The 24,792-nt window shown below is 42.5% G+C and overlaps 1 protein-coding gene across 11 annotated transcripts in view; it reads right to left on the bottom strand.

The window, feature by feature from the left end:
- The window catches only part of tpk1 (thiamin pyrophosphokinase 1), a 399,771-nt gene that overhangs the window by 271,911 nt on the left and 103,068 nt on the right, over positions 1–24,792 (bottom strand). For all 11 annotated transcript variants that reach the window (XM_063044013.1, XM_063044014.1, XM_063044017.1 and 8 more), the window contains 2 exons: positions 22,218–22,292; positions 9,842–9,911 (listed from right to left, as the gene is read on the bottom strand). In XM_063044013.1, coding sequence (XP_062900083.1) covers positions 9,842–9,911; positions 22,218–22,292 — 145 coding nt within the window. The remainder of the gene's footprint in view (positions 1–9,841; positions 9,912–22,217; positions 22,293–24,792) is intronic.

Below are 24,792 nucleotides of genomic sequence, written 5' to 3'. Positions count from 1 at the left end.
AGCTTGAGAATGTAAGTATTAAGGAAGAGGATGTCCAGGAGCTTTTGGAAAACATCAAGTTGGATAAGTCACCAGGACCGGACGAGATATACCCCAGGCTACTGTGAGAGGCAAGGGAGAGATTGCTGAGCCTCTGGTGACGATCTTTGCATCATCAATGGGGACGGGAGAGGTTCTAGAGAAATGGAGTGTTGCGGATGTTGTTCCCTTATTCAAGAAAGGGAGTAGAGATAGCCCAGGAAATTATAGGCCAGTGAGTCTTATTTCAGTGGTTGGTAAGCTGATGGAGATGATCCTGAGAGGCAGGATTTATGAACGTTTGGAGAGGCATAATATGATTAGGAATAGTCAGCATGGCGTTCTGAAATGCAAGTCATGCCTTACGAGCCTGATTGAATTTTTTGAGGATGTGACTAAACACATTGATGATGGTAGAGCAGTAGAAACATAGAAACATAGAAAACCTACAGCACAATACAGGCCCTTCGGCCCACAAAGTTGTGCCGAACATGTCCGTACCTTAGAAATTAATAGGGTTACCCATAGCCCTCTATTTTTCAAAGTAGATGTAGTGTATATGGATTTCAGCAAGGCACTTGACAAGATACCCCATGCAAGCCTTATTGAGAAAGTAAGGAGGCATGGGATCCAAGGGGGAAATTGCTTTGTGGATCCAGAACTGGCTTGCCCACAGAAGGCAAAGAGCGGTTGTAGATGGGTCATATTCTGCATGGAGGTCGGTAACCAGTTGTGTGCCTCAGGGATATGTTCTGGGACCCCTACTCTTTGTAATTTTTATAAATGACCTGGATGAAGAAGTGGAGGGATGGGTTAGTAAATTTGCTGATGACACAACAGTTGGGGGTGTTGTAGATAGTATGGAGGGCTGTCAAAGGTTACGGAAGGACATTGATTGGACGCAAAACTGGGCTGAGAAGTGGCAGATGGAGTTCAACCCAAATAAGTGGGAGGTGGTTCATCTTGGTAGGTTAAATATGATGCCAGAATATAGTATTAATGGTAAGATTCTTGGCAGTGTGGAGGATCAGAAGGATCTTGGGGTCCGATTCCATAGGACTCTCAAGGCTGCTGTGCAGGTTGACTCTGTGGTTAAGAAGGCATACGGTGTATTAGCCTTCATCAATCGTGGGATTGAGTTTAGGAGCTGAGAGGTAATGTTGCAGCTATATAGGATCCCGGTCAGACCCCACTTGGAGTACTGTGCTCAGTTCCAGTCACCTCACTGCAGGAAGGACGTGGAAACCATAGAAAGGGTGCAGAGGAGATTTACAAGGATGTTGCTTGGATTGGAGTGCATGCCTTATGAGAATAGGTTGATTGAACTCGGCCTTTTTTCCTTGGAGCAATGGGGGATGAGAGATGACCTGATAGAGGCATACAAGATGATGAGAGGCATTGATCGTGTGGATAGTTAGAGGTTTTTACCCAGGGCTGAAATGGTTAGCATGAGAGGGCACAGTTTTAAGGTGCTTGAAAGTTGGTACAGGGGACATATCAGGTATACGTTTTTTTTACACAGAGAGTGGTGAGTGCTTGGAATGGGCTGTTGGCGATGGTGATAGAGGCAGATACGATAGGGTCTTTTAAGAGACTCTTGGACAGGTATATGAAGCTCAGAAAAATAGAGGGCTATGGGTAACCCTAGGTAATTCGTCAGGTAAGGATATTGATGACCCAGCTTTGCGGGCCGAAGGGCCTGTATTGTGCTGTAGATTTTCTATGTTGCTATGTAGCAGATGTAAGTTATGAATTGAAAGATAAACTTGGCCACTTCAGACAATATGATGGGAAGAATCTATTCAGTTATGTCCAGTGCATTGGTCATTCAGCACCAACAACGAACTCCATGTGACGTTCAATAGTGGAAGCCAAATATGCTGTGATTATCTTGGAAAACACTTAGAAATCTGTCAAAGGATTGGCTCAAATTCAGCTAAGATGGATTCTATCCTATGGATTGAGGGGAAAACCAAGTTTATTTTTTAAAACTTATTTTTATATTATTTCAACAAAATTGTGAAAATTAATTGCTTTAATTGATTAAATTAATATTTTACAAATTTCTACTGTCTTTGAATATCATAGACCTTTATACAACAAGACATAGGAGCAGAATTAGGCCACTCAGCTGATAGAGTCTGCTAAGCTATTCCATCATGGCTGACCTTCGGAGCCCTGACTAGACAAGAACCTATCAACCTCTGCATTCAATCTACTCAGTGACTTGGCCTCCACAGCCAATCGTGGCAATAAATTCCACAGATTCACCAACCTCTGGTTGAAGAAATTCCTCCTCATCTGTGGTCTAAATGGACATCCTTCTTTTCTGAGGCTATGCCCTCTGGTCTTGGACTCACCCACCATCGGAAACACCAGGTTCACTGTCTTGGCCATTTAGTATTCGATAGGTTTCAATGAGCTCCAACCAGTACAGGCACAGAACTATTAAATACTCCTCATACATTAACCCTTTCATATCCAGAAACTTTCTTGTGAACCCCCTCTGCATCATCCCCAATGTCAGCACATTTTGTCTTAGATGATGGGCCCAAATCTGCTCACAATTCTCCAAGTGTGGTTTAATCAATGCCTTATAAGCCTCAGCATCAGATTCTTGCTCTTATATTCTAGTCATCTCCAAATGAAAGCTAACATTATATTTGCCTTCCTTAACCTTCAGGGAATCCTGCACAAGGATTCACAAATCCCTTTGGACCTCTTATTTTTGAATTTTCACCCCATTTAGAAAATAGACTATTCCTTTATTAATTCTACCAAAGTGCATGGCCATACACTTCCTGACGCTTTATTGCATCTGCCACTTTGCCCATTCTCCCAAACTGTCCAAGTCCTACTGCAGACTCCCTGCCTTCTCAACACTATCTGCCTTTCCACCTATCCTTGTACTAGATGTAAACCTAGCACAAATCCATAAATTCTGTTATCCAAATCGTTGACATGTGACGTGAAAAGAAGCAGCCCTAATACCAATCCCTGCGGAACACCAGTTGTCAGCAGCTACCAACCAAATTAGCCCCCCTTTATTCTGACCTTTGTCTCCTGCCAATCAGCCAATCTTCCATCCATGCTGGCATCTCTCCTGTAATACCATTCTTGTTAAGCAGCCTCATTTGTTGCATCTTGTCAAAGGCCTTCTGAACATCTAAGTAAATAATATCCACTGACATTCCTTTGTTTATCCTGCCTGTTATTTCCTCAAAGAATTCCAACAAATTAGTCAGGTAGATTTTTCCCCAAGGAAAACCATGCTGACTATGGCCTACTTCATCATACTCCACCAAGTACCCAGAAACCTTGTCCCTAATAATTGACGCCAACATCTTCCCAATCACCGAAGTCAGGCTAACTAGCCTATAATTTCTTATCTTCTGCCTCCCTCCCTTCTTAAAGAGTGGAGTGACATTTGTAATTTTCCAGTCCTCCAGAATCATTCCAGAATCTAGTTATCCTTGAAAGAGCGTTACTAATGCCTCCACAATCTCTTCAACTACCCCTTATTATTTCTGCTTTTGCACTACTGTAATCAATGTATCTAGTTTTTTTTATCTGAATATACTTATTTATTCATTTTTATATTATCATATATTGCATTGAACTGCTGCTGCTAAGCTCACAAATTTTGTGACACATGCTGGTGAAAACAAACCTGATTCTGATTCAGAACCCTTGGTTGTAGTCCACCTTGGTCCAGGTAACTTATCTACCTTCAGATCTTTCTGCTTCCCAAGCACCATCTCTTTAGTAATAGTTACTTTGCTCTCTTCTGCCTCCTGACAGTCTCAAAATTCTGGCATACTTACTGCCAGTGTCTTCCACAGTAAAGACCGACACAAAATGCTTAAGTTCATCTGCCATTTCTTTGTTCATTCCTACCTCTCTCGTGTCATTTTCCTGCTGTCCAATATCTACTCTCACCTCTCTTTTACCTTTTACATATTTGAAAAAACTTCTGGGATCCCTTTTTTCTATTTTTGGCTAGCTTACCTTCATATTTCATCTTTTCTCTCATTTTTTTTTAGTTGCTTTCTGTTGATTTTTAAAAGCTTCCTAATCCTCTAACTTCTCACTAAATATTGCTATACCTATATTTTATGCCCTCTCATTTGCTTTTAATGCCGTCTTTGACTTTTCTTGTCACCCATGGTTGTCTTATCCACCCTTTACAATACTTCTTCATCTTTGGGATGTATTATCCTATTATTTTATCATATTATGATCATTCCCTCATCAAATCTGGTTCATCACACAGCACCCAATCCAGACTAGCTGATTCCCTGGTGGGCTCAAGCATAAGTTGCTCTAAAAAATCATCTCGTATTCTAGGCATTCTACAAATTTCCTCTCTTGGGATCCAGCACCAACCTGATTTTCCCAATATACCTGTATATTGAAATCCCCCAGGACTATCGTAACATTGTCCTATTACATGATTTCCTGTTGAAATCTGTATTCCATATCGTCTCTACTGTTTGGAGGCCTGTATATAACTCCCATCAGGGTCTTTACACCCTTGCAGTTTCTTAACGCTATCTACAAGGATTTTACATCTTCCCATCCTATGTCACCTCTTTCTTCGGATTTGATCTCATCTTCTGCCAACAGTTACCTCACCTCCTCTACCTATCTGTCTGTCCTTTCGATACAAGGTGTATCCTTGGCTGTTAGGTTCCCAACTATGATCTTCTTTCAGCCACGTCTCAGTGATGCCCACAATGTCAAACCTGACAATCTCTAACTACGCTACAAGATCATCTCCCTTATTTCTTATACTGCGTGTATTCAAATATACCACCTTCAGTCCTATATTCGTCACCCTTTTCGATTTTGTCACCATGTCACACTTCAACTCATCCCACTGACTGCAATTTTGCCTGTCCATCTCACAGTTTCACTACACACTGCATCTACTTGTATACTCTGAAACTGCCCCATCCTCAACCCTACCGTTCTGGTTCTCATCTCCTGCCAACTCAGTTGAAATGATCCCCATCAGCTCAGGCAAACCTGCCCACAAGGATACTGGTCCCCCTCAGGTCAGCTGCAACACCTCCTTCTGGTCCTTTTTGTAACCTTTGCACCTGGGAAGCAAGACACTACCCTGGCTTCTCTTTTGTGGCCATAGAATCTCCAATCCGTTCCCTGAACTATCAAGTATCCCATCGCTGTCGCTATACATTGCTATATTGACTTTAAAGGATTTGATAGAAGAATCCGTTACTTTCCTCTTGTGAAAGGCTGTCTAGGAGCCAGAAGAGATCCCAGTGATTCAGGAACCCTGACCACTGTACAACTTCCTCAGCCTCTCCTTCATCTGAACCATCACCCTGTTCCTGCTCTGACTCACACATGGCATTGGCAGTAATCCAGAGATTACTACCTTGGAGATCCAGTTTCTTCAGCCTTTTTCCTAATTCTTCTGCTCACTGATCAGGAACCTCTTCCCCCTTTCAACCAAGGTCATTGGTTTCAATGTGCACCACAACCTCTGGCTGCTCACCCTTCCACTTGAGAATTTTCCACAGCTGTTCTGAGACATCCTGGGCCCTAGAACCTGGGAGGAAGATATGAATACCTGGAGATACGAATTGACAATAAACTGGACTGGTCAAAGAACACTGAGGCTGTCTACAAGAAGGGTCAGAGCCGTCTCTATTTCCTGAGGAGACTGAGGTCCTTTAACATCTGTCGGACGATGCTGAGGATGTTCTACGAGTCTGTGGTGGCCAGTGCTGTCATGTTTGCTGTTGTGTGCTGGGGCAGCAGGCTGAGGGTAGCAGACACCAAAAGAATCAACAAACTCATTCGTAAGGCCAGTGATGTTGTGGGGATGGAACTGGACTCTCTCACAGTGGTGTCTGAAAAGAGGATGCTGTCCAAGTTGCATGCCATCTTGGACAATGTCTCCCATCCACTACATAATGTACTGGTTGGGCACAGGAGTACATTCAGCCAGAGACTCATTCCACCGAGATGCAGCACAGAGCGTCATAGGAAGTCATTCCTGCCTGTGGCCATCAAACTTTACAACTCCTCCCTTGAAGGGTCAGACACCCTGAGCGAATAGGCTGGTCCTGGACTTATTTCCTGGCATAATTTACATATTACTATTTAATTATTTATGGTTTTATTACTATTTAATTATTTATGGTGCAACTGTAACGAAAGCCAATTTCCCCCCGGATCAATAAAGTATGACTATGACTATGACTATCCTGGCTTCTTTTTTGTGGCATAGAATCTCCTGTTCATGCCTCTAACTATCGAGTCTCCTACCACTACTGCTATACATTGTTATTTTGACTTGAAGGGATTCGATAGAAGAGTCTTATGACTTTCCTCTTGTGAAAAGCTGTCTAGGAGCAACTTCTAGCCTTACTTACTGCTGACACTTCGCTAAATTTCACTGGATGGTGGCGATGCTCTCGTCATTCATTCACTCCTGACCCAGATGAGTACCATTTACAGCAGGGGTGTCAAACTCATTGTAGGTCACAGGCCGAATTGGGCAAAAAGCGACTTCATGCGGACTGGATCAGTTGTGCACGTGCATGTGCTCCCACAGCTTTCAATGCCTTCGTTTTTTCAACCTGCTGTCATGTGTCTCAGTCTCTGCTATAACTACAAAGTGTTTCACCTTACAAATTTCATTTCTTATGAAGGAGATTGCCTAGCAAGCATTATTTTTATGATTGGTATTAACTTACACTCGTAGGCTATAAGAAAGTTGTGACGAGAGAGAGAAAAAACGATGTTATTTTGGCTAAGATTGTTTTGGGAGCCATACTCTTTCCATTAATAAACCATTTGAAATCGAACATTAGCAGACACAAATGTAGACCTAATAAAACAAATTGTAAATGTAGGCTACACAACTGCACCTAATTTTTATTAGCCTGCTTCCAGCAATCAAACTCAGACAATGAACACAGTTAGCCTCTAATTTTTATTGAAATGATCACATTTAAATAATAGAATAGTCAGAAAATGAATGAATCACAATTTTATGACACTCAATATTTTATAATGAATTTTGTTTACATGTCACAGTGCATCGAACAGTTTTTCACTTGCTGCTTCCAGACACCTGACATCTCTTGGCTTTAACCAGCCTGTCAACATCAGGGACCAGTTTCTAGCAGTTGTGATTTTCATAATGTCATTTAGATGTCTGTGTGTCAGCTGCGAGCGCAGTTGGGATTTGTTAATGTTCATTATGGAGAATGCCTGCTCACAGAGATACGTTGTCCCAAACATGTAAAGGATCTTTGAGGCAAAGTCTGTCATCTTGGGGTACATTGGTCCCAGGTATTGATAGAATGAGTACAGAGCCATAGTCTCAAATTTATATTTCAAAGCCGAGTTACACTGAATTTCAATTAGTTCCATTTGGAGTTCCTCTGGCACATCTGATGCTGCGTTGATGGCAAACGGCAAGCAAAATAGTAAGAGTTCCTTCTCGAGCTGAGTGAAGACTTGGAAACGATTCTGAAACTCACTTTTCAGCCGTGATATTTTGTCCTTGTACCTGTCCATGTTGTCATTATTCCCATGAGCGACACGCATAGACTTCAAAGAGGGGAAATGAGCTGGGTTGCTCCGGGATAGTTGCATCTCCCACAGGCCTAATTTAATTTGAAAGGCACGAGTGCTGTCGTAGTATTTTGTAACAAGTTTGTTGCAGCCTTGCATGTTAACATTCAGCACATTTAAGTGCTCTGTTATATCCACCAAAAATGCAAGATCATGAAGCCAGACTGGGTCATCCAACTCTGCCACTGGCTTCCCTTTCTCGTTCATGAATAGTCCAATTTCTGCACGTAATTGAAAAACACGTTTCAGCACAACCCCTCTGCTCAACCAGCGGACTTCAGTGTGGTAGGGTAGGCCGTGTCCAATATTACTTTCGGACAAAAGAGTGTCAAATTGCCGATGGTTGAGTCCCTTGGCTCTAATAAAATTAACTGTTTTGATTACTACATCCATGACATTGTCCATTTTCAGGCTCCTGCCACATAACGCCTCTTGGTGTATAATACAATGAAAATTCCAGAATTCCTGCTCTGGAGTCTCTGTCTGAACTTTCTCTCTGAGCTTCGCAACAACACCTGCCTTTTCCCCGACCATGAACGGTGCGCCATCTGTTGCCACACTGACAGCGTGACTCCAGTCAACCCCCAGTCTGTCCAAGGCCTCGACGAGGCTGGAGAAAACGTCATTCGCCGTTGTGGTGTTTGTCATGGGCACCATCTCCACAAACTCCTCAGTGATGGTCAAAGATGCATCAACACCACGAGTAAGTATTCCCAATTGAGCTACATCAGTCACGTCGGTGCTCTCACCAATTGCAATAGAAAAGGCAATAAATGACTTCACTTTGTCTTTTAGTTGACTGTTCAAATCTCCTGCATGGTCCTCGATTCTCTCTGCCACAGTATTTCTTGACAAGCTGATATTACCAAAAGCCTGTCTCTTCTCAGGGCACACCAGCTCAGCCGCCATCAGCATGCATGCTTTGATGAATTATGGCTTCGACGCAGCAGCTATTTTGTTGGCAATAATATTGCTGGCCTTGACAGCTCCATCATGAGTCTCTTGACTTTTGGTGAACACTGATTGCTGTTTTTTCAGAGTTGCTTCAAGTTCGTTTACCTTTTGCGTTCTGAGTCGTCCTGTGTACTTGTCATATTTTTCTTCGTGTGACGTCTCACAGTGTCATTTGATATCGTACTCTTTTGCCACAGCCACATGTTGCAAGCATATCAGACACACAGGTTTGCCGTTGACCTCACAGAAGAAAAAACAATCTTTCCAATTATCGTTGAATATCTGACCTTCGATGTCAACTTTTCTTTTCTTGGAGAGCGTTTTGAACCACAGCAGCAAACAGTCTCAGCCTTGCTACAGGTGTTACTTACCTGAGTACTCTGTGTGTTTATACTGTGTCTGACGACGTAAGTGGGGCCCTAGTGGTCTTCAGTGCAGGGTGGTAGGTGCTTATGCACAGTGGGTAGTTAACTGCCACCTATTATTTTCTAAGTACACACAACAAGCTGCCAGCACAGCAGGCAGCACAGACAACGGTGGGAGAGAGAACGGCTGCCGTACAGATACATAATAAATGGTCATGAATACACCTTTTTTTCCCCTGCAGGCTGGATTGGACCCCTTCCAGCCTGTGGGCCGGTAGTTTGACAGCCCTGATTTACAGAGACTATGGGTTACAAGCTGAATCAAATCCAACTCAACAAATCCATTTTAATATATCCATAAAATATATTAAAAAGTTAGACATACAGTGGACATCTTCCCAAACTTTCAGCCTTCTCTGACACATATCATGCCATAATCCATCAGCTTTCACACATTTATTGTACATTTTCCCATCTGAAGGAAAATTTATTTCACAGTAATAGGAAAAAATGAATTCATAATTTAGAAACAAAATTGCAGATACAAGTTTAAGTGCTCAAATATTATTTGAAGCTGTGGAAACAAACGTTTATCAGACTGGCTGTCATCTATCCACATATACATCAGACTGTTGTCTTTATCTATAAAAACAGTGAATGTCGGTAAAGCCTATTTGACAAATAAATGAAAAACATTATTAAATATGATTACCTTGTCTATTCTTTAATTTTCTGACTGTCATTTTTAGACATATTGATCAAAGCAGAATTATTTTCTTTCTAACAAAGGAATCCATTGTTACCTCAATTATCAGACAGAATGCCACTCAGTAAGCAGTTAAACACAAGATTGGAACAATAATAGAAAAAGACAAGAACAATAGCCTTACCTTTCTTGTATTCCTTTTGTGTGTTCATAGAGTTGATTCGCTCCACCATCAGCACATGCTCGAAAAACCGCTTCAAAAACAGATGAAATGAAAAAAAAATACACATGGACAATTATACTTCCCAAGAAATATTTCTATAGGATTATAATAAATTTATAGCAGAAAGCAAGGTTAGGTATATTCAGACACAGTATATCAAAGGCTTCATTCAAAAACAAGCTTCAACAATCATGGTTCATCCCTTATCTTGGTGACGAGGATAACACTAAAGAGTACGCTTTATAACTGCAATAAAAATCAGACAATTAACACCTACTATATAGATGATGTCAGAGTATACTTAATGGGAAAATTATGAGGACAAAGAAGCGCTATGAGATTGGTTGACAAAAAATAAATAGAATCCATAAGGGATCTCAGGGATCTGTTCTGGGACCCCTACTCTTCGTGATTTTTATAAATGACCTGGATGAGGAAATGAAGGGATGGGTTAGTAAATTTGCTCATGACAAAGGTTGGGGGTGTTGTGGATAATGTGCAGGGTTGTCAGAGGTTACAACCGGACATCGATAGCATGCAAAAATGGGCTGAGAAGTGGCAGTTGGAGTTCAACCCAGATAAGTGTGAGGTGGTTCATTTTGCTAGGTCAAATATGATGGCAGAATATAGTATTAATGGTAAGACTCTTGGCTGTGTGGAGGATCAGAGGGATCTTGTGGTCCAAGTCCCTATCACCATCATAACATTGCTGCTCAGGTTGACTCTGTGGTTAAGAAGGCATACGGTGCATTGGTCTTCATCAATCGTGGGATTGAGTTTAGGAGCCAAGAGGTAATGTTGCAGCTATACAGGATCCTGGTCAGACCCCACTTGGAATAATATGCTCAGTTCTGGTCACCTCACTACAGGAAGGATGTGGAAACTATAGAGAGGGTGCAGAGGAGATTTACAAGGATGTTACCTGGACTGGGGAGCATGCTTTATGAGAATAGGTTGAGTGAACTTGGCCTTTTCTCCTTGGAGCGATGGATGATGAGAGGTAACCTGATTGAGGTATACAAGATGATGAGAGACATTGATTGTGTGGATAGTCAGAGGCTTTCTCCCAGGGTTGAGATGGCTAGCATGAGAGGGCACAGTTTTAAGGTGCTTGTAAGTAGGTACAGAGGAGATGTCAGTGGTGAGTTTTTTTACGCAGAGAGTGGTGAGTGCGTGGAATGGGCTGCCGGCGACGGTGGTGGAGGCGGATACGATAGGGTCTTTTAAGAGATTTCTGGATAGATACATGGATCTTAGAAAAATAGAGGGCTATGGGTAACTCTGGGTAATTTCTAAGGTAAGGACATGTTTGGCACAGCTTTGTTGGCTGAAGGGCCTGTATTGTGCTGTGAGTTTTCTATGTTTCTATAAGACACAAGAGCAGAATTAGGCCATTAGGCCAATGCTGTCTTTTCATTTCATGCTGTCTTTAACTTTACTTATCAGCCATAGTTGACTGATCCTCCCTTTGGAATACTTTTTCATCATTGGGATATATCTATCCTGCGCCTTCAAAATTGCCCTCAGAAATTCTAGCCATTACTCTTTTGCCATCATCCCTACTAGTGTCCCTATATAATCGACTCTAGCCAGCTCCTCTCTCATGCCTCTGTAATTCCCTTTACTCCACTGTAATACTGATACACCTGACTTTATCTTCTCCTCCTCATACTGCAGGGTGAATTCTACCATACTATGATCAAAGCCTCCGAACGCTTCCTTTACCTTACGCTCCTGAATCGAATCAGGTTCATTACTCAACACCCAATCCAGAATTGCCATTCCCCCAAAGGGGATCATGCAAAAGTTGCCCTGAAAAGCTATCTCATAGATATTTTACAATTCCCTCTCTTTGGATTGAGTACCAACCATATTTTCCCAATATACCTGCATATTAAAATCCCCCACCACTATCGTAACATTGCCCTTTTTACATGCTTTTTCAATCTCTCACTGTAATTTGTATCCCACTTCATGGCTGCTACTTGAAGGCCTGTGTTTTACTCCCATCAGGGACTTTTTACCCTTGCAGTCTCTTAACTCTACCCACAAGGATTCTGCATCTTCCGATCCTATGTCACCTCTTACTGAAGGCAGGCACTCCTCACGCCCTCTGCCTACCTGCCTGTCCTTTTGAAACAACATGTATCGTTGGTTATTAAACTCCAAACTATGACCTTCTTTCAGCCATATCTCAGTGATGGCCACAACTTCATACCTGCCAATCTCTGAATGCGCTACAAAGTCATCTACCTTATTCTATATGTGCATTCAAATTTCAGTCCTGTATTCATGAAGCATATCCATTAACAGTACTGGAAGCTGGACAAAAAAATTGCGGGAGCCCTCACTGATATGCTTGAAACATTGCTAACCTCTGACATGATGGCAGAAGACTGGAGGACAGCAAATGTTGTGGCTTCATGTCAGGAGGGCTGTGAGCTGAACACCTCTGGAAGGGAAGTTGCTGGAAAGCACTCTGAGCGAAGCCAGTGGTTGAGTAGAGGTAGCCAGCAGGGCTTTGTGCGTGGGAGATTTTGCTTTACAAATTTGATTGAGTTTTCTGAAGAAGTCATGAGGAAGGTCGATTAGGGGAGGGTAATAGAAATAGTATATATGAATTTCAGTAAGGCTTTTGATTAGCGTTTGCGCGGTAGACTGCTCTGGAATGGTCGACCGCATGGCACATAAACTGAGTTAGAAACATAGAAATATAGAAAACCTACAGCAGAATTCAGGCCCTTCGGCCCACAAAGTTGTGCTGAACATGTCCCTACCTTAGAAACTACTATGCTTACCTATAGCCCTCTATTTTTCTAAGCTTCATGTACCTATATCCAAAAGTCTCTTAAAAGACCCTGTCATATCCGCCTCCACCACTGTTGCCGACAGCCCATTCCACGCACTCACCACTCTCTGAGTAAAAAACTTACCCCTGACACCTCCTCTGTATCTACTCCCCAGTACCTTAAACCTGTGTCCTTTTGTGGCAATCATTTCAGCCCTGGGAAAAAGCCTCTGACTACCCACACGATCAATGCCTCTCATCATCTTATACACCTCTATCAGGTCACCTCTCATCCTCCGTCACTCCAAGGAGAAAAGGCCGAGTTCACTCAACCTATTCTCATAAGGCATGCTCCCCAATCCAGACAACATCCTTGTAAATCTCCTCTGCACCCTCTCTATAGTTTCCACATCCTTCCTGTAGTGAGGCGACCAGACCTGAGCACAGTACTCCAAGTGTGGTCTGACCAGGGTCCTGTATAGCTGCAACATTACCACTCGGCTCCTAAATTCAATTCCATGATTGATGAAGGCCAATACACCATACATCTGAGGATGTACCCTTGACAATCCCTTAGTTAGCCCTTAGCAAAAGGGAGAAAAATTGGCTGAATGGTAGAAAGAGAGGGTGGTGGAGGGAGGATGTTTCTCAGACTGGAGGTTTGAGACTAGTTGTATGGCACAGGGATCAATACTGGGATCATGTTGATTTGTCATCTATACAAGTGATTCGGATGGGGCAATATGAGGTACAGTTTTAACAAATTTGCAGATGATACTAAAATATGTGATGTCATAGATAGTGAAGGAATATAACAAAAATTGCAGCACTATCTTGATCAGCTAGGTAGGTAGTCTGAGCAATAAGAAATCGAATTTAATTCATATAAGTGCAACGTATTACATTTTGGAAGGACAAAGAAAGTTAGGATTTTCCAGTGAACAGAAAGCCCCTGGACAGTGTTGCAGAAAAGAGGGTTCTTGGAGTACAGGCACTTAGTTTTCTTAAAGTAGAGTCATAGGTAGACAAGGCAGTGAAGATGGTCTTTAGTCTGCTGGACTTCATCAGACAAGATATTGAATAAAGAAGTTGGGCGGGTTATATTGCAATCGTACAAGACATCAGTGAGGCCGCACTTGGAGTATTGTTTTCAGTTTTAGTCACCGTTTTATAGAAAGGATGTGATTAAACTGGAAATAGTGCAAAAGGATTCACAAGGGTGCTGCCAGGGCTTGAGGGCCTGGGTTATAGGGAGAGGTTAGACAGGCTGGGTCTTTATTCTTAGGATGCAAGGAACTGAGGGATATCTCATATAGGTTTATGAAATAATGATGGACATATATTGGGGAATCTAGAGGGCATAGTTTTAAGGTTATAGGTTTAAAGTTTAATAAAAACCAGTGGGACAAACCTTTTATACAGCAGGTGTTATTTATATAGAACCAGCTGCTGGAGGAAGTGGTTGAGGCAAGCATATTAGATACATTAAAGAAGTATGTCGACAAATATATAGCTGACAAGTGTTTGGTGGGATAGGGGCCAAGTATAGGATCTGGGATTAGCTTGAGTATACATTGTGATCAGCAAAGACATAAATGGGCGGTAGTGCATTTTCCATGTGCTATTAATCTATGGTTCAATAAATCATGGAATGAAACTTACAAGCCTTAACTTTAAAAAGATAATGGTAAAATTATATGATTAAAATGGAAAAATATCCTAGGCTTCAAGGATACTATGTGAGTAAAATTGTTAAGGATATCCCAGTTGTGTCAACTACAATTGTACACAACTCACTGCACCAACGGCTAATGGTTAAGCACTTAGATAAATATGAAAGTATAAAATGATAATTGGATTTCTAAAGGGACACATGTGGTCCAACAAACCTGGTGTTGATTACTTGTGACACACATCAAAGTTGCTGGTGAACACAGCAGGCCAAGCAGCATCTGTAGGAAGAGGTGCAGTCGATGTTTCAGGCCAAGACCCTTCGTCAGGACTAACTGAAGAAAGAGTGAGTAAGTGAGTTAGGACGAGGGAGATGTCTTCCTTTTTTAAAGAAAGGGGCTTCCCTTCCTCCACTATCAACTTTGCTCTTAAACGCATCTCCCCCATTTCACGTACATCTGCTCTCACTCCATCCTCCCGCCACCCCACTAGGAATAGGGTTCCCCTGGTCCTCACCTACCACACCACCAGCCTCCGGGTCCAACATATTATTCTCCGTAACTTCCGCCACCTCCAACGGGATCCCACCACTAAGCACATCTTTCCCTCCCCCCACCTCTGCATTCCGCAAGGATTGCTCCCTACACAAGTCCCTTGTCCATTCGTCCCCACCATCCCTCCCCACTGATCTCCCTCCTGGCACTTATCCGTGTAAGCGGAACAAGTGCTACACATGCCCTTACACTTCCTCCCTTACCACCATTCAGGGCCCCAAACAGTCCTTCCAGGTGAGGCAACACTTCACCTGTGAGTCGACTGGGGTGATATACTGCGTCTGGTGCTCCCGATGTGGCCTTTTATATATTGGCGAGACCCGACGCAGACTGGGAGACGCTTTGCTGAACATCTACGCTCTGTCCGCCAGAGAAAGCAGGATCTCCCAGTGGCCACACATTTTAATTCCACATCCCATTCCCATTCTGACATGTCTATCCACGGCCTCCTCTACTGCAAAGATGAAGCCACACTCAGGTTGGAGGAACAACACCTTATATTCCCGCTGGGTAGCCTCCAACCTGATGGCATGAACATCGACTTCTCTAACTTCCGCTAAGGCCCCACCTCCCCCTCGTACCCCATCTGTTGCTCATTTTTATGCACACATTCTTTCTCTTACTCTCCTTTTTCTCCCTCTGTCCCTCTGAATATACCTCTTGCCCATCCTCTGGGTCCCCCCCCCACCTTGTGTTTCTTCCCGGACCTCCTGTCCCATGATCCTCTCGTATCCCCTTTTGCCTATCACCTGTCCAGCTCTTGGCTCTATCCCTCCCCCTCCTGTCTTCTCCTATCATTTTGGATCTCCCCCTCCCCCTCCAACTTTCAAATCCCTTACTCACTCTTCCTTCAGTTAGTCCTGACGAAGGGTCTCGGCCTGAAATGTCGACTGCACCTCTTCCTACAGATGCTGTTTGGCCTGCTGCATTCACCAGCAACTTTGATGTGTGTTGCTTGAATTTCCAGCATCTGCAGAATTCCTGTTGTTTTATTACTTGTGAGCTGCTTTGGTATCCAAGAGGTGTTTATATAGCATTCGAGCAAGGATTTGACAAGGTTTTATCCAAAAGCATCTGAACAAAAATTAGGATGGCTGAAACTGTAGTCTGTGCAAGGAATTGGCTCAGTGATAATAAACAAAATGAAAATTGGTGGTTATGTACTCGAGCTACACACACAAAATGCTCAAGCAATTCAGGCAACATCCGTGGAGGGAAAGAAACAGTTGACATTTCAGGCCAAGACCCTTCATGAGAACTGGAAAGGAAGGGGGAAAAAGCTAGAATGGGAAGGTGGGGGAGGGAGCATAAGCACATAAGCAATAGGAGCAGGAGTAGGCCTACTGCCCTGTCGAGCCTGCTCCACCATTCAAAAAGATCATGGCTGATCTGGCCATGGACTCATCTCCACCTACCTGGCCTTTCCCCATAACCCTTCATTCTCCTACAATGCAAAAATCTATCCAAATTGTCTGAAATATATTTACTGAGGTCGCCTCCTCTGCTTCATTGGGCAGAGAATTCCACAAATTCAACACTCTCTGCGAAAAGCAGTTTCTCCTCACCTCCATCCTAAATCTACCTCCCCAAACCCTGAGGCTATGACCCCTAGTTCTAGACTCACCTACCAGTGAAGAGGAGGACAAGTCGGCAGGTGATAGGAGAGACCAAGTGAGGGGGAAGATGGGTGGGTGGGGGAAGAGAATACGAGTGAGAAGCTTGGAAGGTGAGAGGTGGAGGAGGTAAAGGACTGAAGAAAGAATCTAGTAGGAGAGGACAGTGGACCATGGGAAGAAGAGGAACCAAAGGGAAGTAAAGGCAGGTCAGGGGAATTTAAGGGTGAGAGAGTGACCGGAATGGGGAAAGCAAAACAAGAGAAGTTGGGGTGGGAGAGTATTTACCATAAGTTGGAGAAATCAGTGTTCATGCCACCAGGTTGGAGGTTACCCAGACGGAATATGAGGGGCAGCTCCTCCAACTTGAGCTTGTCTCATCGTGGCTGTAGAGGAGGTCCTGGACAGACATGTCAGAATAGATTTGGGAAGTTGAATTGAAATGGATAGCTGCCATGAAATCCTGCCTTTTGTGCTGGTCAGAGTGAAGGTGCTTGCCGAAGCGGACCCCCAGTTTGCATCAGGTCTCATCAGTGTAGGGGAGGCCACACCTGGAGCATCACACATAATAGATGATCAGGACAGACTCACAGGTGAAGTGTTGCCTCACCTGGAAGGACTGTTTGAGGCGTTGAATAGTGGTGAGGGAGGAGGAGAAGGAGCAGGTGTAGCACTTGTCCTGTTTGCTGGCAAAAGTGCCAGGAAGGATATCAGTGGGGAAGGATGAGTGGATAAGGGAATCCCATAGAGAGTGATTCCTATCAGAAGCAGAGGGTGGGGGTGGGGGGAATAAATGTGCTTAGTGGAGATAGTGGAAATTACAGAGAATGGTGAGCTAATGTGGAATAGTAGATAAGACAATGGGAACTCTATCCTTTCCACCAGATGGATGGGGTGGTTAGGTCTTTTGTCCAAAAAGAAGAGTTTTGAGGCCTTCCTAATATTTATGGAAGTGTACAGGGACAGGAAGTCCATAGTGATTTTAAGGTGATCAGGAGCAGGGAAATGATAGTAACTGAAGTGATAGAGAGCATCTGAAGTGTTGCAGATGTAGGTAGGAAAGAATTCAACCAAGGGAGACAAAATGGAGTCCAGGCATGCAAACATGAGTTCAGTGGGGCAGAAGCAGGCAGAAACAATGGGCCAACTATGAGAGTTAGGAGCAGGAACAAGAGATTCTTTCAGTTCCAGCTTCTTACTTCATCCTCCACCCCTCCCCCTCACCTGGTCTTAACTATCTCTATCAGCTGGTACTATTCCGCCTCCCTCCACCTTCTTATTCTGGCTTCTGTCCCCTTCCTTTTCCAATTCTGATGAAGGGTCATGGACTGAAACGTTGGCAGTTTGTTCACCTCCATCGATGCTGCCGGACTTACTGAGTTTCACTCGTATTTTGTGTGTTTTGCTCTAGATTTACAGCATCTGCAGAATCTTGTGTTTGCATAGCCAAGCTGAGAGGATGTCTGCAGGGGGTCACAGCAGTTCAATGATTACAAATGACCAAAGCAAATCTATATATGCTGATGTCACTACTTTAGATAATGCGATAACAGAGAGAACAGGAGGTTGTATATATGTCATTGTGATGATTAGAGTTGCAAGCACATGCACATTACAAAAACAAACATCTGACTGAGACCAAGGAGCTGATTATTGACTTTAGGAGAAGGAAACCGTTAGTCCATTAGACAGTTCTCATTGGGGGATCAGAGGTGGAGACGGGTCAGTAACTTTAAATGCCACAGTGTTTTCATTTCAGAGGGTCTGTTCTGGGTACAGCACGTAAAATCCATTACGCAGAACGTACGGTAGCACCTCTACTTTCTTAAATGTTTTCAAAAATTCAGCATGGCATCTAAAACTTTGACAAATTTCTATAGATGTATGGTGGAGAGTATAATGACTGGCTGCATCACAGCCTGGTATGGCATGGAAACAATAACACTCTGGAATGGAAAATCCTACAAAAAGTGTTGGATGTGGCCAAGTCCATCACATGTAAAGCACTCCCCACCATTGAGCACATTTACATGGTGCACTGTTGCAGGAAAGCAGCATCTACCATCAAGGACCCCTCCACCCAGGACATGCTCTCTTCTTGCTGCTGCCATCAAGAAGAAAGTACAGAGGACCCAAGCCACCAAGTTCAGGAACAGTTATTACCCCTGAACCATCAGGCTTCTGAACCAGAAGGGATAACTTTACTCAACTTCACTCACCCCATCACTGAACTGTTTCCAATGAACTGAACTTACTTTCAAGGACTCGTCATCCCATTTTTCGATATTTATTGCTTATTTACAGTATTTATTATTATTACATCTTTTTCTTTCTCTTTGTATTTGCTCAGTTTATTGTCTTTTTCATATTGATTGTTTGCCTGTCCTGTTTGGAGCGGTCTTTCATTGATTCTATTGTGTTTGTTGTATTTACTGTGAATGCCTGCAAGGAAATAAATTTCAGGGTTGTATATGGTGACATATATGTACTTTGATAATAAATTCACCTTGAACTTTTTTAACATTGAACCTTGAATTTTGCAGAGATATTGCATTTACAATATTTTCCACATAATAAAAATGCCCCGTCATGAAATTCCATGTGTGATATTATCAAAGCCCAGTACAAGAGCAGTACAATAGCTTTACACTTGCACTCAAATTCTTTTGCAATAACCCCCAATGTAACATTTGACTCCCAGCAGGCTTGCTGTATCTGCATGTGAACTTCCAGTGATGTATGCACAAGGACATTTAAATCCCACTGAACATTAGCACATATGAAAGCCCTTAATTTGCGTTTTTTCCAAGCAATGCATGACATTACATTTTTGCACATTATATTCAGTCTGCAATAATCTCTCTATATCTCCATGAAGCCTCTCTGCATCCTCAACTCAAAATGTTTTATTTAGTCAAAAAATTCACTGTTATTACACCCAGAGATTATTTTGATTATATTGGGTGATCCCGAAAGATCAGTCTTTTTACCTCCAGCAATTCCAATGATCTGATAAGCAGAATATGCAAGAAACACTCAGCAGGTCAGGAACCACAGAGTGTACTATCAGAACAGAGGCAACAAAGATGTAAGGACTGTGAAGAAGCTCTTACAGGAAACAAACTGGGAGGATCTATTCAAGCTCAAGGGGTTGTAGTGGATACTAGTTACTATGATGAAACAGATAATAATACAGAAAACTCTGGAGGAGCTCAGATGCGTACATTGGTGGGACACAAGAAGGGAAGGAACAATCAAAGAGTGACCGAATGAAAGGTGAGTGTAGTGTGGAAATTGCCTGTAAAAGTAACGAAATTTGAGTGTGAGGGGATTGCAGGAAGTACATGACAAAGGTCACTGACATATTGGAACAGACACAAGGGTGATAGCCTCCAAAGTAATACTGAAAGAAGGACTGCTCCACATATTTCACCCTCTGCATCATCCAAGGATTCAAACTTTTTTCTCAATGAAGCAGAAACTTACTAGCAATGCTCACACAGATTTCTCTTTTTACTGGGAGTCTGCTTTGAAAAAACTCTGTTCACTTTACAAGAATGAATCTAAGCCTCCAGTTGTCTGTAACCTTTTCTCCCATTCTTACTCCCATTCTAACATTTCTATCTTCAGCATTCTATTCTCTTCCAATGAAAGTCAATGTAAGCTGGAGGACGCAAACATGAGGAATTCTGCAGCTCAACGTAAGCTGGAGGAATATTTTCTCTTCAGCTAACTTGACACAACACAACCTCTGGAGTTTAATATTTAAACGAACTATGTCATCTAATCAGCCAGTTTTATCTTGCGCGTCATGATTCCAGCATTCGTCTTTTTTCTTTTTTGCTGGTATTTCAGATTTGCCTCCTCACACTTCCACCTACGAATTAGCCTCTTTCAACGGGCAGCACTACTACTTCTGTCTTTCCAACAGGAAACGCAGCTGAAATGCACAGAGTGCAAAAATAATGTACGGTATTATTCACTTCCGGATGGAAAATGCAATGCCATATTCATAACATTCTAGGAAATGTGTGTTGGTAACTTCTTGCATCCAATAAATGTGCAGAAAACTGCACATTCAGCAAAATGCATCAATAGTGGCTGTAACTAAGTGAAGCTCCTACCCATTGTACTGACCTATATTATGCTCCCATAATTCCCTTCTTAGCGAGTGCCACAAACTTCAACTAACAACTTGGATACCCTTGTCAAGGGAGGGGAAGAGAAGAAGTGCTGGTGAAGATCCTAGCTTTTCCAACCCTAATAGATTCATTTATGGTCATTACATTAACAAAGGTAGTGGAATCTTTGGAGAGGGTGCAGAAGAGATTTATTAGGATACTGCCTGCATTAGATGGCAAATGCTATTAGGAATGGCTAGAAAAACTCGGGATTGTTTTCTCTGCAGTAGTGGAGGCTGAGAGGAGGTCTGAGAGAAGTTTATAAAACTATGAAAGGCATAGATAGAGTGGACAGTTGGCACTTTTGTCCCAGGATCAAAATATCTAATAGTAGATGTTGTATGTTTGATATCTCAGTAATGTTTGAGTAATCTTGTATATATATCTTGTTTGTTTAAATAATTCATTATGGATTATATGTTTAAATATGTGAAAAGCTTACGTCATCACACTACCACGTGATACGTGCGCACCTAAAATAAACCTGAAATTAGACTCACATTTCGCACTTCCGTGTCTTCCTTTGAATTAGTTTAATTGCTTTGAAGTTACAAAACATAACAGTAGAGGGAAAGCATTGAAAATGAGGGGGGAAGTTCAAAGGAGATGTGTGGGGTATGTCTATTTTGACACAGAGAGTGGTGGGTGCCTCGAGAAAGCTGCCTGGGTGGTGGTGGAGGCAGATGTGGTAGAGGCATTTAAGAGGCTTTTAGATTGGCACATGAATATGCAGAGAATGGAGGGATATATACAAAGTGTAGGCAGAAAGGATGACTAATTAGGCATCATCAACTTAATTACTTCAACGCAATATCGTGGCCTACAGGGCCCGTTCCTACGCAGTACTATTCTCTGTTCTGTGTTAAATCATACTTGTGATTCAAATTGAGGCTGCTAAATAGTTAAATATTTGAGCAATTGCCAGGAACTGTGATAGTTTTTGGCATGACCTGAATAGTTATGCTTTGGAGTCTTTGCTCTAAATACTTTGCTTGGATTTTGGGCTTAAACCACGCGTAGCAGCAGGTTCTCACTCCCTGCGACTTCGAACATGCTTTTTCCTATCCGTTATTTTAGTCATTTGTAAGAAGCCCACCAGTTAATCAGATAATCCTCCTCATTTTTTTTTTCCAGATACAAGACTGAACAAATGTACTCATGGTTTTGCTCCCTTTTCTGAAGATGGATGAACGTACAAACGACTAGTCAATGCCTTAGGCCAAAAAATGCCAAATAGATTTATTAAACAGGAAATGAATAAGTGAACAGAATCAATGACCTACTACAGCCGAGAATGACTCAACAACTCCTCTAGTAAGGAATAAAATAACAAATAGTTACACTGGTCACATCAATCTGCAGCATAAAATGGATGAGGGACATAGTTTCTCATCATTAACATTTACACAAGGGAGGGAGATGTTGCTGAGCATACATTAACATTGCACTGTTCCTACTGAGCACAATCACAGCACTTGGTTGCTGCTCTGTAACTGAACCACATTTCCTTAGCAGTAAGCAAAATCCTACCTTTGCTCCAAAGGCAGTGAAACTGGTCATCGTCCATTGGCTGATTGAGAATTAACAGGCAATATTTCAATTTTCCTAAAATGAAAAAATGCAAGGTTAATGGAAAAAAAACACATCCATACTAAATTACTCTGCAGTCACCAGTTTTAGTGTTTACATCTGCTCTAAGGACAATCACTTTGTGTCTATCCCTGTTAACTCTCCAATTCCAAGGAACATCATTCATTAGACAAAGTTACATTTGTTTTTCTTTATTCCCCATCTTAACTATTATTTCTTCTCAATTTGGTTCATGTTACTAACCCCCACCCCGTCTATAAAACCTCAATTCTTGTCACACATTTAAATCCATGTGCAAATAACACCTATACACTTAGTCCTACAATACTTAATTTAAAAAATGTAGGGGAAAAGGAGAATTTTATTTTTCCTTATTTATGCTGCATGGAAGATTACTTCTACTGAATAGTTATGCAATGAATGATAATGACATGGTGGGAGATTGAAATCCAAAGGAATTTTTCACAGTCTGGAAGTACAAATAAAAACAGAAAATATTGGAAATACTCAAGAGGTTGGGCAGAAACAACTGAAAGAAATGCAGTTGCTGTTTTCAGTCTAATTCCCTTGATCAGAACAAGGAAAGACTATAACTTCTATAAACTTCTATAGAAGTTTCTACCTTGGTGATTGCAGGGTGACAAGACTTACAGCTGACTGAAAAGCTTGAGCATGTAAATATTAAGAAAGAGAATGTGCAGGAGCTTTTGGAAAGCATGAAGTTGGATAAGTCATTGAGACTGAATGAGATGTACCCCAGGCTACTGTAGGAGGTGAGGGAGGAGATTGCTGATCCTCTGGCAATGATCTTTGCATCATCAATAAGGACAGGAGAGGTTCTGGAGGATGGAGGGCTGCGGATGTTGTTCCATTATTCAAGAAAGGGAGCAAAGATAGCCCAGGAAATTATAGACCAGTGAGTCTTACTTCAGTAGTTGGTAAGTTAATGGAGAGGATCCTGAGAGGCAGGATTTATGAACATTTGGAGAGGCATAATATGATTAGGAATAGTCAGGGTGGCTTTGTGAAAGGCAAGTCATGCCTTACCAGCCTCATTGAATTTTTTGAGGATGTGACTAAACACATTGATGATGGTAGAGCAGTAGATGTAGTGTATATTGATTTCAGCTAGGCGTTTGAAAAGGTACCCCATGCAAGGCTTATTGAGAAAGCAAGGAGGCATGGGATCCAAGGAGACATCGCTTTGTGGATCCAGAACTGGCTTGCCCACAGAAGGCAAAGAGTGGTGTAGATGGGTCATATTCTGCATGGAGGTCGGTGACCAGTGGTGTGCCTCAGGGATCTGTTGTTGGACTCCTATTCTTTGTGATTTTTCTAAATGACCTGGATGAGGAAGTGGAGGGATGGGTTAATAAATCTGCTGATGACACAAAGGTTGGGGTTGTTGTGGATAGTATGGAGGGCTGTCAGAGGTTACAGCAGGACGTTGATAGGACGCAAAACTGGGCTGAGAAGTGGCAGATGGAGTTCAACCCAGATAAGTGTGAGGTGATTCATTTTGGTAGGTCAAATATGATGGCAGGATATAGCATTAATGGTAAGACTCTTGGCAGTGTGAAGGATCAGAGGGATCTTGTGGTCCAAATCCATAGGACACTCAAAGCTGCTGTGCAGGTTGACTCTGTGGTTAAGAAGGCATACGGTGCATTGGCCTTCATCAATTGTGGGATTGAGTTTAAGAGCCTAGAGGTAATGTTGCCGCTACATAGGACCCTGGTCAGACCCCACTTGGAGTACTGTGCTCAGTTCTGGTCGCCTCACTACAGGAAGGATATGGAAACCGTAGAAGGAGTGCAGAAGAGATTTACAAGGATGTTGCCTGGATTGGGGAGCATGTCTTATGAGAATAGATTGAGTGAACTCAGCTTTTTTTCTTGGAGCGACGGAGGATGAGAGGTGACCTGATAGAGGTGTATAAGATGATGAGCGGTATTGATCGTGTGGATAATCAGAGGCTTTTCCCTACGGCTGAAATGGGTAGCACGAGAGGGCACAGTTTTAATGTGCTTGGAAGTAGGTACAGAGGAGATGTCAGGGGTACGTTTTTTACACAGAGAGTAATGAGTGCGTGGAATGGGCTGCTGGTGACGGTGGTGGAGGCGGATACGATAGAGTTCTTTAAGAGACTCCTGAACAGGTACATGGAGCTCAGAAAAATAGAGGGCTATGGGTAACCCTATGTAATTTCTCAGGTAAGGACATGTTCGGCACAGCTTTGTGGGCTGAGGGCCCTGTATTGTGCTGTAGGTTTTCTATATTTTTATGTTTAATGAAGCACAGTGTGGACTATCCTAACTGGCGGCGTCTTGTTCTAGTATGGAAGCGTCAATGCTGAGGAACAAAAAAGACAACAGAAATTGGAGGATACAGCTCAGTAAATCACAGGTGAAGCCATCCACACATTGAGTACGTATTCATGGAGCTCTGCCATAGAAAGCAGCATCGATGATCAAAGTCCCCCGTTATCATGGCCATGGCCTCTTCTCACCATTAC

This window comes from Mobula hypostoma, chromosome 3 (assembly GCF_963921235.1).
Source record: "Mobula hypostoma chromosome 3, sMobHyp1.1, whole genome shotgun sequence".
Lineage (NCBI taxonomy): Eukaryota > Metazoa > Chordata > Chondrichthyes > Myliobatiformes > Myliobatidae > Mobula > Mobula hypostoma.
Note: the sequence above shows the minus strand (reverse complement) of the source record. Positions and strands in the feature narration are given on the sequence as shown.